The sequence below is a fragment of the Salvelinus sp. IW2-2015 genome, linkage group LG9 (genome assembly GCF_002910315.2).
Source record: "Salvelinus sp. IW2-2015 linkage group LG9, ASM291031v2, whole genome shotgun sequence".
Classification (NCBI taxonomy): domain Eukaryota; kingdom Metazoa; phylum Chordata; class Actinopteri; order Salmoniformes; family Salmonidae; genus Salvelinus; species Salvelinus sp. IW2-2015.
The window spans coordinates 3,221,068-3,235,980 of record NC_036849.1 but is presented as its reverse complement, the minus strand read 5'-3'; the positions used below and the strand labels follow the sequence as shown (position 1 = coordinate 3,235,980).

Genomic DNA, 14,913 nt, shown 5'->3' with positions numbered 1-14,913 from the left:
CAGAACAGACAGACAGACACAGAAGCACAGACAGACAGACAGACAGACATAACAGACAGACAGACAGACACAGACGAAGACAGTACAGACAGACAGACAGACAGACAGACAGACAGACAGACCACAGATGACAGACAGCAAGACAGACAGACAGACAAGACAGACAGAGAGAGGACAGCAGACAGACAGAGACAGACAGAGACAGACAGACAGACAGACAGAGACAGACAGACAGACAGACAGAACAGACAGAGACAGACAGACAGCACAGACAGAGCAGCAGACAGACAGACAGACAGACACAGACAGACAGACAGAGAGCAGACCAGACAGACAGACAGGACAGACAGACAGAGCAGAGAGACAGACAGGACAGACAGACAGACAGACAGACAGACACAGACAGACAGCAGACAGACAGAGACAGACAGACAGACAGACAGACAGACAGACAGACAGACAGACAGACAAGGAGACAGACAGAGAGACAGACGACAAGACAGACAGACAGACAGAGAGACAGACAGACAGACAGACAGACAGACAGACAGGACAGACACAGACAGAGAGCAGGACAGACAGACAGACACAGACAACAGACAGCAGAGGAGGACAGACAGACAGACAGACAGACAGAGAGAGAGCACAGACAGACAGAGACAGACCAGACAGACACAGACAGACAGAGACAGCAGACAGACAGACAGACAGACAGCAGACAGACAGACAGACAGACAGACAGACAGACAGACCAGAGAGAGCAGCAGACAGACAGAGACAGACAGACAGACAGGCAGACAGACAGACAGACAGACAGACAACAGACAGACAGACAGCCAGAGACACAGACAGACAGACAGACAGACAGACAGACAGAGACAGACAGGACAGACACAGACAGACAGACAGACAGAACACAGACAGACAGAGACAGACCAGACAACAGGACAGACAGAACAGACAGACAGAGAGACAGACAGACAGACAGACAGACAGACAGGACAGACAGGACAGACAGACAGAGAGAGACAGACAGACAGACAGACAGACAGACAGACAGACAGACAGAACAGACAGAGAGAGACAGACGACAGGACAGACAGACAGACAAGACAGGACAGACCAGACAACAGACAGACAGACAGGAGAGCAGACAGACAGACAGACAGACAGGACAGGACAGACAGACAGACAGACAGACAGACAGACAGACAGACAGACAGACAGACACAGACAGACAGACAGACAGACAGACAGACAGACAGACAGACAGACAGACAGAGACAGAGAGAGGAGAGAGAGACAGACAGAACAGACAGACAGACAGACAGAGAGAGACAGACAGAGAACAGACAGACAGACAGACGACAGACGAGAAGACAGACAGAGACAGACAGACACAAGACAGAGAGAGACAGACAGAACAGACAGACAGACAGACAGACAGGACAGACAGACAGACAGACAGACAGACAGACAGACAGAGAGAGAGAGAGAGAGAGGAGAGAGAGAGAGAGAGAGAGAGTAAGACAGCGAGAGAAAGAGATGGTTGTGTTTTACTTGCTGCTTTCATTCATTCTCATCATTTACTATCTTTTGGTTTATCATTTACAGTGGTGGAAAAACGACTAAATTGTCATACTTGAGTAAACGCAAAGATATCTTAATATAAAATGACTCAAGTAAAAGTTACCCAGTAAAATACTACTTGAGTAAAATTATAAATAATTTCAAATTCCTTATATTAAGCCAGACGGCACAATTTTCTTTCCTTTTTTTTATTGACGTATAGCCAGGGGCACACTCCAAAACTCAGATATAATTTACAAACAAAGCATTTGTGTTTAGTGAGTGCCAGATCAGCAGTAGGGATGACCAGGGATGTTCTCTTGATAACTGTGTGAATCTGACAATTTTCCTGTCAAAATGTAACGAGTACTTTTGGGTGCCAGGGAAAATTTATGGAGTAAAAAGTACATTATTTTCATTCGGAATGTAGTAAAGTAAAAGTAAAAGTTGCCCAAAAATATAAATAGTCAAGTAAAGTACAGATACCCCCCCAAAAATACTTAAGTAGTACTTTAAAGTATTTTTACTTAAGTACTTTACACCACTGATCATTTATCATTAGCTTTTTGAACTGCGTATGTTTCTATGACAACTGGCATCTACAACCATGAGAATTTATTATCTCCTTATGTCCCGATCTGGAAACAGTCATCTGTTTCTCATCTATAAATATAAACCTGATCTGTCGGCTACTTGTCAGAGGTTCTGCTCTAGTAGTAAGTTAGTAAGACAGAGGCTGAGCCTGAAATGGAACCCCCATTCCCTATATAGTGCACTACTTTTGACCAGAGCCATATGGACCCTGGTCAAAATGTAGGGAACATGGTGCCATTGGGATACAAGCAGTCACATCTTCTCTGGGCTTCCTCTTTGAAGTTTGAACTTCATCTGTGATGTCATCTTCCACAGTATCGGTTGTTTATATCAAAAGTTTTTTACTAACTTTACTCAGGTCCTGTGTGTGTGTGTGTGTGTGTGTGTGGTGTGGTGTTGGTGTTGTGTGTGTGTGTGTGTGGTGTTGTGTGTGTGTGTGTGTGTGTGTGTGTGTGTGTGTGTGTGTGTGTGTGTGTGTTGTGTGTGTGTGTGTGTGTGTGTGTGTGTGTTGTGTGTGTGTGTGTGTGTGTGTGTGTGTGTGTGTGCCTGGTTAATTATAAATAATTGCCCCATTACAACTGTCCCCTACATGTTGGTCTCTCTGCACCGATGCCTTCAGGAAACAGATGCAACCAAACCCAACGAGAGAAATCTCGGAAAAGGACTCAGTGATGCAATGAAACCGATCTAATTTGCTGTTACTTTATATCAGCTATATGACTGGCTACCGCATATTATTCTTCATCTTTCTTATCCACTGACCCAGGCATAGTGCTTTGTGACAGAATCCTCACCCAACCATTAGGGAAGAACTCAACCCCAGAGCTCAATGAAAGGCAAGTGTTGGGTGTTTGTTTTGTGTCACTAGTAAGTTGCTGGTCTGTTTCCACCAGAGGAGGCTGGTGGGAGGAGCTATATGAGGACAGACTCATTGTAATGGCTGGATGGAATTTTTGGAACGAGTTAAACACGTGGTTTCCATGTGTTTGATGTGTTTGATACCGTTCCATTGTCATTTCCAGGCATTACAATGTCCTCCTATATCCTCCATCAGCCTCCTCTGGTTCCCCCAACCTGTCAGACAGACATCTATCTCTTACTCAGGGCCCATGGAAGCTTCCTCATTCTGCCTCTCCCTTCCAGACTGGTTTAATAACAATTTGAAAATAAACACTTATCTGTGCTGATTGAGCTTGCCTGTTGCAATGGAACGATAGATAAGCCACATAGTGCAAACCCTACCTGACTCCCAGGCAGCTAAAGCAAATGTTCCAAGTATCTGCAAGAGTTCAATGCTATTTGAACCCAGTCTTCTCTCCTACCAACATTTTTCTCTCTCTCCTTTTTAGGTCAAGGTAGACACTTGAAAAACATGTGACACTGGATACTGTCAGCTAATGTGCATGACTAAAGTCAGCATAGTGTACAGTCATAGGCCTGCTGCTACATAATAGGTGTTGTGTGGTGTGTGTGTGTGTGTGTGTGTGTGTGTGTGTGTGTGTGTGTGTTGTGTGTGTGGTGTGTGTGTGTGTGTGTGTGTGTGTGGTGTGTGTTGTGTGTGTGTGTGTGTGTGTGTGTGTGTGTGTGTGTGTGTGTGTGTGCGCGTCGTGCGCGTTGTGCGCGTGTGTGGTGTGTGTGTGTGTGTGTGCGTGTGTGCGCGTGTGCGCGTGTGCGCGTGTGTGCGTGTGTGCGCGTGTGTGTGAGCACAGGAGTATCTAGGTTACGTAAACAGAATCAATCAGTTGTCTTATTGACCTGCTCTCAGTCTAACTCTGACACTTACCACCACAGAGCTACGGAGGTTAGGAGATAAAGAACCAGGCCATGTCTCTGCTTCTCATGGTCCTATTCCCTGGCAAAGCAACGTAGCCTAGCTCTAGCTTGAGTCACATTGGTGTCCTCCAGAGGCATGCTAGGCAAACAGTGAGAACGCTAAGAGTTAAACGCTTTGCTTGTCTGCTCTCTACAATCTGGACTCGGATTGTTTCCGATTGTGTCCTTGACGTTTTACCCAGTTTGAAAAAAACGGATGAAATAGCCACAAGGCTCTGGCACCGTCCTCTGGACAGCCCTTAACCCTAACAGTCATTCATTCTTCATCTGACCCGCCTTATGTGGGTACACACACTTACAGACATCCGTGCGACACGTACACACACACACCAGGGGAGGCTGCTGAGGGGAGGATGAATCATAGTAATGCCTGGAATGGAGTCAATGGAATGGTATCGACCACACGAGAACCACGTTTGATGCCATTCCATTGACTCCATCCCAGCCATTATTATGAGCCGTCCTCCCCTCAGCAGCCTCCCCTGACACACATACCCACACTCCAGTTACCCTTATACTCTCGCTCAGCTGTGACCAGAGATAAGGGGAAATAGTGTCAGCACATTCAGCTCTCTCTCTGTTTGCTCCCTCTCCTTTCTCAAACAGAGAGGGAGAACCGACCACTGATATGACCCATTACAAAGGTGAACCTACAGCAGGACTGGCTGTGGCACAACTTAAGCCTGGCATCAGCCTAGCTGTTTTCAGGCTTTTAGATTAGGCTACTGTAACCTCGTACAAACATACAGGATTAGCGCTGATAGCGCCGCCGTAATCAATCGGGTGCGTAAGATGCAGAAACGTAAAGGCTTGGTTTTCCAGACAGATTCTACTGTCAAGTGAAATAAATACTCTCCTACTGTACGTATTCGCTTCCATTGTGTCAGCATAATGGAAAGTCAACTACAGAGGTGGCGTCATGATGGCTGGCTTCTTCTTGTCACCGTGTTTCAAAGGGTCGTTGTACCACTGAGCAGAGCGCCCCCCCCCCCCCCAACTTCGTCCTTCTTGAGGTTTTGCTCGCGTGTGCAAGCGTGCGTGTGAACAACCACTTCCTGCGCACGTATGTGATGCTGCTACAATCTATGTAGGCAAATTACCAGCTCATAAACAGGATGCAGCCTGCTCTTGTATCACACATACAGTATGCAGATTTATTTCCCCTGAAAGGCCGCAGACGGAAAGAAAGCATGGTTGGTGAGCACAAGATGTTCTCACCTGGGTCGGCTTGAATAGAGGGAGATGGAGAGATAGGTAGAGTTTTCGGTCACAAAAACCCGCAGGTGTAATGCATTATGATGTACGCACAGGCGGCTGGTGGCACTTTAATTGGGGAGGACGGGCTCATAGTAATGGCTAGAAAGGAATGAATGCGATGGTGTCAGACACATCAAAACACCCACCCGGTTCCCGTGGGTTCCAGACCATTCCAGTCACCCCATTCCAGCCGTTATTATGAGCCGTCCTCCCCACACCAGCCTCCTGTGATTGTAAGACATGTCATGAGCATGCGTAATCCCAGCGTTTTCTACTACTTTGTCCTTTGGAGAAGTTAAGAGCGTTCGTTTCATTTCTTCAACGGCTGTTCTGTTCTTGAGGGTTCTTAGGGTTGACTGCCAAAATAAAGAAAACACTGGAGTAAATGAGGGATGCAACGTTTTGTATATTGGAAGCAGGTGCTTCCACACAGGTGTGGTTCCTGAGTGAATTAAGCCATTAGAACATCCCATCCTGCTTAGAAAAATGGCCCGTCGCCTATTATTTTGGCTACTCGGGCTGAAGGAGAAGTCTCAGTGACTTTGAAAGAGGGGTCTCAAATGAGCATAGGGCGTTTAAAGTGTGTGTGTGTGTTGTGCTGTGTGTGTTGTGTGGTGTGGTTGTGTGTGGTGTGTGTGGTGTGGGTGCGCGTTTGTGTGTGCGTGTGCGCCCCGCGCGCGTGGCGTGTGGCTGTGCGTGTGTGTGTGCGTGTGCGTGTGCGTGTGCGTGTGGTGTGTGTGTGTGTGTGGTGTGTGTGTGTGTGTGTGTGTGTGTGTGTGTGCGTGTGCGTGTGTGTGTGTGTGTGTGTGGTGGTGTGTGTGTGTGCGCTAGTGTGGCGCCCAGTCACCAAATCTTCAATCTAAAATTGGCTGCGTGTGCGTGTGGTCGTGCGTGTGTGTGTGTGTGGTGTGTGCTGTGTGTGTGTGTGTGTGTGTGTGTGTGTGTGTGTGTGTGTGTGTGTGGCGTGTGCGGTGTGTGTGTGTGTGTTGTGTGTGTGTTGTGTTTGTGTGTGTGTGTGTGTGTGTGTGTGTGTGTGTGTGCGCCCAGTGTGCGCCCAGTCACCAAATCTCAATCTAATTGAACAATTACGGAAGATTTTGGAGCGGCGCATGTTTTCCACCCCAATCAACAAAACACCAGATTACGCAATTCATCATGGTAGAATGGTGTGGCATCCACCCAATAGAGTTCCAGACACTTGTAGGATCCATGCCAAGGTGCATTGAAGCTGTGCTGGCGGTTTGTGGTGGCCCAACGCCCTGTTAAGACACTTTATTTGGGTGTTTCCTTTATTTGAGCAGTTACCTGTACATTTCTTTGGGGTAAGCTCTTTACACAGCCTGGTCTCATTGATTAGACCTAACATAGTACATGTAAATCCGGGACACTCAAATGATATGTCACATTTGGTATAACATGAACGTCTAACAAGCCAAAGGTTGCGTGTTCGAATCTCATCATGGACAACATTAGCGTACGAAATACGAAATGCTCTGAGGCCAGGTTGCTTCACAACACTGAGGTAAAGGCTACATGGCACCCAAAGATGTTTAGCAAACCTTGTTTGCACAGGTGGGCAGTCTCATCTGTCTACCTGTCATGATTTGAAGGAGGGGGAGGAAGGCTGGGTAGAGGCCTGGGCCTAAAGTAGTACCAAGGCCCACAACAGGTGCTCCCTCTCCCCTGGCCTGTTCAGGGCAACACCCAGGAACAAGATAATGCATCAGAAGCAACAACCTGAACTGAGGAAACAAGTAGGGCTTATGGGTCAACTGACTGGGGCAGCACTCGGCAAGTTAGTTCCATTAGGAGTTAGTTCCTGATCCTCTCTGTCATCTGATACAAAACTGAGGGTAGAGAGGTAAGTGTCTGCCTGGTGCAATCAGAACAAATAAAGTAGTCCGGTGGTCATGAAACAGGAGGAAATGTTTTTACGATGGGTGAATTGAAGAGGTAGGTAGACCAACGATCTGTAGTCCAATAGGAAATGCTCATTTTAATTTGGGAATTTCAAAACATTTTTGTGCTCTACTGAACATGACCCTTACCGTAGTCACTACACCCATCTCGGACTACTTTTCTTCTCACTGACTGGCTCTCCATATCCGCTTCTCATAACCTTAATGACCTGATCAACATTTCCAGGTAAACAGAGCATGGTATCAGTCTGTGTAATCAAACCAGCTCATTCAGAGTTTGATCACCCTGGGACACTCCCCGAACAGGTCTGTCCAGTCCACCAATCACCAGGCTGCTCCCTCTCCTGTCTACCAATCTGCTCTCTCTCATGTCCACCAATCATCAGCTGGCTCATTGAAACTCCCTCCACCCCACATACGGTACGCACGGATCTCTTCCTATGCCATGTACTGTTTAACTAATTGAATCAATAAACGATATCGTTTTCAACCATTTATTGGTATTCAGTATGTATTAACATGTAGTAAACGTAACAGGCCGTCTGTGCTTAGTAAGGTTAAATCAGTGTCCACATCTGTCACCAAAAGATAAGCTGTCGGTGTGACATTTTGTTATGGGACGTGCTGCAACAGGAATCTCTTGTCATGAATTGTCATTTTCCCTTCAACAACAGATAGTCTGACATTGCATCAGAGTCTATTGGTGCAGCAAGGTAAACATTGTGTAAGAGCCCTGTTAAATGTCATGCTTGACTATCCCTGACAGAGAAGACAAGATGTCTTCAAATCAGTTCACTAATGGTGGATGAATGAATAGACAACAATTGTTTCAAAAATACAGGGTTTATTGGTTAACTGCAATCAATAGTTACAAAAAGAGAAATCAGTTTCTAATATAAACTCACATAGAAATGACTGTAGTGAAAAACCATGGCTGAGAAAAATACATTCAACAGTTTTACTTTCTTTGTGTCAATAATCCTGTTTAACCTTGCTCAAAACTTTAAGGAAACATGGAACAAGGAATTAAAACAATTTCACCATCTTCCATCGTTTAATATAAAACTTTAGCTACCTGGAATGTATTCAAAAGTAGGCACTTTATAACAGTTGGGGGCCATGCAAGTGAATCAAACATCCATCAAAAATACAAATGTCTTCTCCTCAACCCATTTGGTCACTGCTATTGCTTGTAATACAAATAGTATTTTTCCTCTAAATCCTTGGTTAACTGTATTCCATAACATTCAGACATAACCTTCCTTTAAACCCTACACTCAAATCAGGATGTGATAGTGAACATGGAGATAACTCATCATTATGTGTTGTACCTCTTGGTTTTACCGCTTTAGTCATAATTATGAAAGAGAATCCTGATTGGTCTCCATATGGAACCAAGCTGGCGTGATTTAAAAGAATACAAATAGCTGAATTGAGTGAACAAAGTAATAACAGTAAGGTACTGTTACGGTCATAGAAAACGTTCTAAAGAGTAAGGGAGGATAGGACAGTTCCGGGATGATAATGCAACAAGTATTTTGTCCCTAGAATTGCAGAACAATAATAGGGAAAACTGTTTGTTTTTTAAGTCTACAAATAAATAATCAAAACGCGACATTTTTTTTCCTGTATTTTTTTTGTTGCTTTTTAAATTAAGTTTTATTTTAACAAAGTGTAGTTACAAATATTGTTGCAGTCATTGTAGTACAATATATTAAACTGTGGGGGTGGGGGGGGGGGGGGGGGCGGAAGAAAAAACTGTCCCAAACGATTAGTCTAAACCAAGAGAACCTGAAAAAAAAGAAAAAAAAAAAAAAACTTATTATTACTAAGCTGCAAGAAAACAAAATTAACAAAAAAAAAACTAAATGCATATGATCACCAATAAATATGTTTCGATAAGTTAAATAAGCAGTGACAAGCACCGATGCTCGGAAAGTTTTAAAAACAAACTATAATAATAACAATTTAAAAAATGGATAAATCAAAAACCATAGAAAGAAGCAGGGAGATGTCATGACAGCTGCTCCTCAGAGCCAGAGTCTGATTCTATAGGGAAAGAGGAAAAATAAGATAGCTTAGAGATCCCATCTCAAGTTGCAGGAAGTAGAAGAACTGCACCATGGGAATGCTGGAATTCCCTGCTGCCTGCAGAACAGCATGGACGGAGGCGGGCTGGACAGAAACCAAATCGTCTTCAAGGTTTAATAACCAGTTAGACATTAAAGACGTCCTTCCTTCCCAGAAACAACCGCCAGTGACCAGCAACACTTCCTGTGTCTGTCAGTCACTTCCTGCATACAGACTCTGTCCTGCTCCGCTATTACAGAAAATGACACTCAACAAAGAACGCTTGAGAAGAACTATGACGGGACAAGTTGACGTTGAAAGAATCGAAACCCTCAGACAGTAGTCCATCCAACTCTCGCACATGCTACGCACGAACCAACTGCTCCAGGCACTTTGTTTTAAAACTATTCATATCATTTCAGTTTATGCATTTTTTGTTGTTGCTCAAAGTCTATAGTAAAAACAGCTGGGGTTGATCTGAGGACAGGATGTGTTAATGAGCACCCTCCAGCTAGCTCAGCGCAGAGTAGACCAGGGAAGTGTGCTTGAGAGGTGGTAACGTCAGAGGATGGTGGTGGAAGAGTGGGGCATGTGGTGCGATGATACACTCCCCGTGCCAAAGGCCCACTAGCACTGCTAAGTGTTCAAGAACAGAAAGACAGGTGGCACCTGGCAAAACAACAGTCTAACAATCTCTTCTTTTTTTCTTTTTTTTCTCACACCATCATTCTCATTGTTCATTCATTTCCTCTCCCGTTTTGGCACTATGCCAGAAGACGGGGTAGGCTCTATGAGGGGAGTGGAGTAAACAGCAGGGAAGAGATATCTGGGGTGATTTGAAAACAAGTTCCCTTAATTAAGTCACTTTATCCTTAGATCATTCCAACTAGGAACTAAATTGATATTGTTTTGTGGAGGAAAGGGGTAGGGGAACATGGTAGAGGGGAGTGCCATTTTCCATTCATTTTCTCTTTCTGGGAGACGACAGATAACATACATGAATTAGGAGCAGTCTAGTCATCAGAGACAGAGAGGCGGCTAAAGATGGGGAGGCGTCTGTTGGCGTCCAGGCTGGGGGACTCTGACCCGCTGAGACTGCCCCCCGAGCTGCTCTGATACCCCTCCTGGTCTGACAGGGAGTCCTGTGGAGGGCTGGACGGAGACTCAAACATCTGAGTGGGGGACTCCGACATGGGCCTAAAGAAGTAGGGGGTGTTGGTCGGAGACAGGGGTGCAGGGGTGTTGGGTTCGGTCCCCGTGGGGCCGCCGGATCCCAGGCTGGGGCCAAAGAGGTTGGCCAGCTCCTGGCTGGAATATGTGAAGGGGTTGCAGCTTGGCCACTCGGGTATCTCTTCTGGGGAGAACATGGGTGTAGGGGTGAGGCTGTCCTCTCCTCTCAGACCCCCGGAGCTGGGGAACCCTGCGAAGCTGTAACTGTGCTGCAGACGGGGACGCTCCAGCTTATTGGAGGAGAGCGGGGAGAAGGAGGATCCGGGAGGGGGTCCACGGCGCTCCTCTGCATTGTGGATGAAGTGACAGCGGGGACCGTAGGGGCAGAATCCGATGGTGTGGAAGGTGCGACACAGCTCGGTTTTGTATTTAGGGTGGCGGCTGAGAGAACGCAGCTCGTGGATGCCGTGGGCGAACTGACACTTGTCGCCGTACTTGCAGGCTCCGTTCTCCTCAAACGGCCGGCACAGCTCCGTCTTGTAGCGGCTGGAGTTGACCTGGCTCTGCTGCTGGCTCTGGCTGTTGCATCCCAGGCTGGTAGGACTAGCCGGCCCCAGGCACTTCTGTAGGAGCCTCTCGCCCGTCTCAGAGAAGGAGCGGTCTCTCATGCGGTTCTCCTTGTTGCTGCCACTGATTAACCCGGAGGTGACGGAGCAGGGGTCTGATATCTTCAGGCTGTTGAGGAACTGGTTCTGGTGGAACTTGGTGCTGGGGTTGTGGTTGGGAAGGGTGACCGAGTGGTACACAGACACCCCTCTGCCCAGCGAGGGGGTCCCCACAGCCTTCCTGTCCCTGTCCAGCAGGGCTCCAGTGGGGGTGGACATGGCATGATGGGGGGAGCTCAGTATGTTGTTGTTGTAGTTCAGCATCTTGTTGTTCTGGAAAGAGGCAAAATATTAGATCTAAAGTCAACACAAAAACAAATGTATTTATATTCAAAAATCACAAGAGAGAGTGTTTTACATTTCATAAAGGGAAGGAAAACATCTATAAAGAAATCCCTGAATGACCATTGATGTTCGACTCGAATTAAATCCTAAGGCGGATGCAGACCTATAGAACAGAACAGCTGGTTTGGCAAGTTGCCCTACTGAGGAATGTGTGCCTGCAAAGTAAATGGCGCAAAGGAAGGAGCGCGTGAGAGCGATCATGGTCCCGGCTACAAAGGAGCCGCTGCATCTTTTTTTAATCATTTGAAATGAAAAAGCGAAATGAAAACGTAGTGTGAAAGAACCTGAAAATGGAAGACATAGTAGGCTAGTAACCAAGTTCTCTTCAAAAGAACACTCGCATCAGGCCTAGATATGCATGACTAGGTGATTGATGGGATAAGAAAGCATGTTTTGCCTCACACACACACACAAGATTCATGAATAGCTAACGTTACGTGGACCCTTTTATGCACAATAATAACTTTAAACGGAAAGTTCAGAAGTTGTTAAATTAATACAGTACAACAATCAATGCAATTCATACAGGATATATACATATTGCAAGTACAAAAATATCCTATATTCGACGTGCCACCAGTAAGTCTACACGTTTCAATAAATCAATGCTCAACTGAAGTCAGAATCATTAGGCTATGCATTTCAAACTGTAGTTTCAGGCACGAGTATATTGACACTTGATTGAATGAATGCAACATCATGGCAACTATAAATCGGATTCATGTACGCTCCAATTCTAGCAGATTTGAATTACGTGTTGGTCAGCGAAAAGATCCAATTGATCCAACTGCACATTACAAAATAAGTTTCGATCGCCAGGCTAACTGTTTCCATTGAATTAAAATCACCAAAAGCACTCGTGGTTAACACTTTACTTGAGCAAAAGTAGCAGGCCAGCAAGTTTCCCGTTATATCAGTCGATTTAAACCCGTCTGACTCACTCTTTTATGACGGGATATTAGCAATCAAACAAGGAAACGAAAGTTAGTCAACAAACAAAGTAAAAGTTAAAAATAAAAAAATCACAACACGAGACATCATGCATCAGAGGCTAACACTGCTCTTGGCCCGAAAGCACATCATGGAACTCACTCCCGGGTAAAATTAGTTTGCAAGCTAAATTAGCAAAACTATAGTAGTTACAGTTTCGCGTTATAGCAGTCTTATTTAAATGTTAATGGACCCCTTTAATAAATATGCATTAGAACAAAAGCGTAAACATTTGAAATTAAACCACACAAATCTAGCCTAGTGAAATGTCGAATTCCAGCACTGACTTGCCTCCATACATTGGCTAGGTTCGAGAAAAGCCGAGTAGGGGACTTTCTGTAGCTAAAGTTACCTTGTTCATTACTTCGCTGAAGTCGAATGGCGAAACCACTGCCATGGTCATCTTGGCAGCGTTGAAAATAAAATCCAAAACCAGTAAAAATTTATGTTTTTTTAATTGAAATTACACAGGATGGCAAGTTCTGTTTTGTCAACTTTTTTTGCCCTAACTACTAGTACACCCCCTCTGCCTCGCACCAGTTCCGTGCATTTCCTTTATAATCCTGTGCAGGAGGAGCTTGTAGTGACGCGTCTTTTCTTAGATCGAACTTTTTTTGTGGTGGTTGGGGGTGGGGGGGGACAGTTGCACCAGTTGCAAGCATCTTCTCAGGGCACATGTTGCATTGACTTTGAAACACTAATAATACTTATCTCCCAAGTTTTCAAAACAAACTGTAACGCGCTATGCTTTCCCCTCTCATCTTGTTCAGTCTGCAGAATGAAGTTGCAGCACAACGTTACATTCAATATATTGGAATCATCCACGTAGGAAAAAATGCCAACTAAACAATTTCCTATTCCAACATGCAGACTTGCACTTCCAGCAACCCTCGTGAATACATTTTCCAATGTAAGTGTTATGAGTCATGAGCCTAAACCCTTCAATCCATCAAGAAGCTTAGGCTTGTCAACGGTCGGCAAGGCCTATTGACTTTTGTTTGTTCAAAGTTGCAGGATTTCTGCATGTCAAGTTTTTGTTCAAGCAAGTTTTGTAGCCTAGTAGACACAGTGTAGCCTACTATCCCACCCCATGTTACTGTATTATAATAAACCACATACTGTACATTGTATTACTTGCCTAGGCATACTTTATTACAAGTTAGGTTGTCTAGTTTGAAGGTGTTCTAAACTTCCCCAACAACACTTTCCTCAAGCTCTTCTAGGCAGACAGTCAGAACTTGTTTACTTTGTAACGCTCTTCCCCCCCCCCTCTCTCTCCCCCCCTCTCTCTTTCTCTCTCTCTTTCTCTCTCTCTCTTTCTCTCTCTCTCTCTTTCTCTCTCTCTCTCTTTCTCTCTCTCTCCCCCCTTCCCTCTATCTTAATTCAAAGGGCTTTATTGGCATGGCAAACATATGTTTACATTGCCAAAGCAAGTGAAATAAACAAGGGAAATAAACAATCAAAAATGAATAGTAAACATTACACTCACAAAAGTTTTTTAAAGTGTTATATTATTGGCAATGTTTTAACAATGTGCAAATAGTTGAAGTATCTCTCTCCCTACATAGTATCCTCAGGCTCCCTTCTGCTATCATCCTATTTCACACACACAACACACACTGTCATTAATTTACTCTTAATTGTTGGCCTGTTGAACAACGGACTTTCCGGTGGATTCTGTTAAGGCAGCCAGGATTAGTTTAACCCTTACCTACCTCGCTCAACTACAGCCATACAAACACACACACACACACACACACACACACACACACACACACACACACACACACACAACACACACACACACACACACACACACACACACACAGCACAGCCACATGTAATGCAGCCTACAGCCTTGGCTCAGTTTACAATGAAATCCTCCACTTTTACTTGAAATGCACTGACTGCTCCCTGATGATTGAACAGGAAGTCTAATTGGAAGTTACAGCATGAGAAGAGGCATCCACTGTTCTACCGTCTATTCCGTGCAGTTGCAGTGTTAATAATCTATATTTGCACCATATATATAGTGTAGGGCTATAATATTGTAGCCTGGGCAAACAGTGACCATAGGAGTTGGCAAGACAGCACAAACAGATCTGGAGCCAGGCTAATAATATCTAGTAATATTGTAATCATCTCTATTCATTCCCCATCAGGTTATTTACAGATAGGTAGGCTATAGGCCTGTAACCGAATACCATAGTGATCTCACCATGTTCAGACACATAACAGGCAGCCACAATCATGTCGTGTACGTAAAAAGAACTAGGTAACCCTATATGCAAATCTATTGTAGTCCACCCTGCCTCGACTAACCTACACACACGCACGCACGCACACACGCACGCACGCACGCACGCACGCACGCACGCACGCACGCACGCACGCACGCACACACACACACACACACACACACACACACACACACACACACACACCTCCTGTAATCCATGACAGAGCAAGAAAGAAAGAAAGCTGAGGGCGAAGGAGGGAGG

The 14,913-nt window shown here is 45.1% G+C and overlaps 1 protein-coding gene across 1 annotated transcript; it reads right to left on the bottom strand.

Annotated features, from left to right (window-relative positions):
- Window positions 1-9,798: 9,798 nt before the first annotated feature.
- Window positions 9,799-12,943, bottom strand: zfp36l1a (zinc finger protein 36, C3H type-like 1a). The gene is made up of 2 exons (XM_023993993.3): window positions 12,765-12,943; window positions 9,799-11,350 (listed from the first exon to the last, which is right to left on the bottom strand). Exons 1-2 carry the CDS (start codon window positions 12,813-12,815, stop codon window positions 10,256-10,258), a joined length of 1,146 nt encoding a protein of 381 aa, XP_023849761.1. The 5' UTR covers window positions 12,816-12,943; the 3' UTR covers window positions 9,799-10,255.
- Window positions 12,944-14,913: the final 1,970 nt, after the last annotated feature.

Coding starts and splice junctions, on each gene's coding strand:
- zfp36l1a (XM_023993993.3), bottom strand. CDS start 12,815: ATGACCATGGCAGTGGTTTCGCCATTCGACTTCAGCGAAGTAATGAAC. Junction 11,351..12,764: donor TCAGCGAAGTAATGAACAAG/GTAACTTTAGCT, acceptor GCCTCTTTCCAG/AACAACAAGATGCTGAACTA.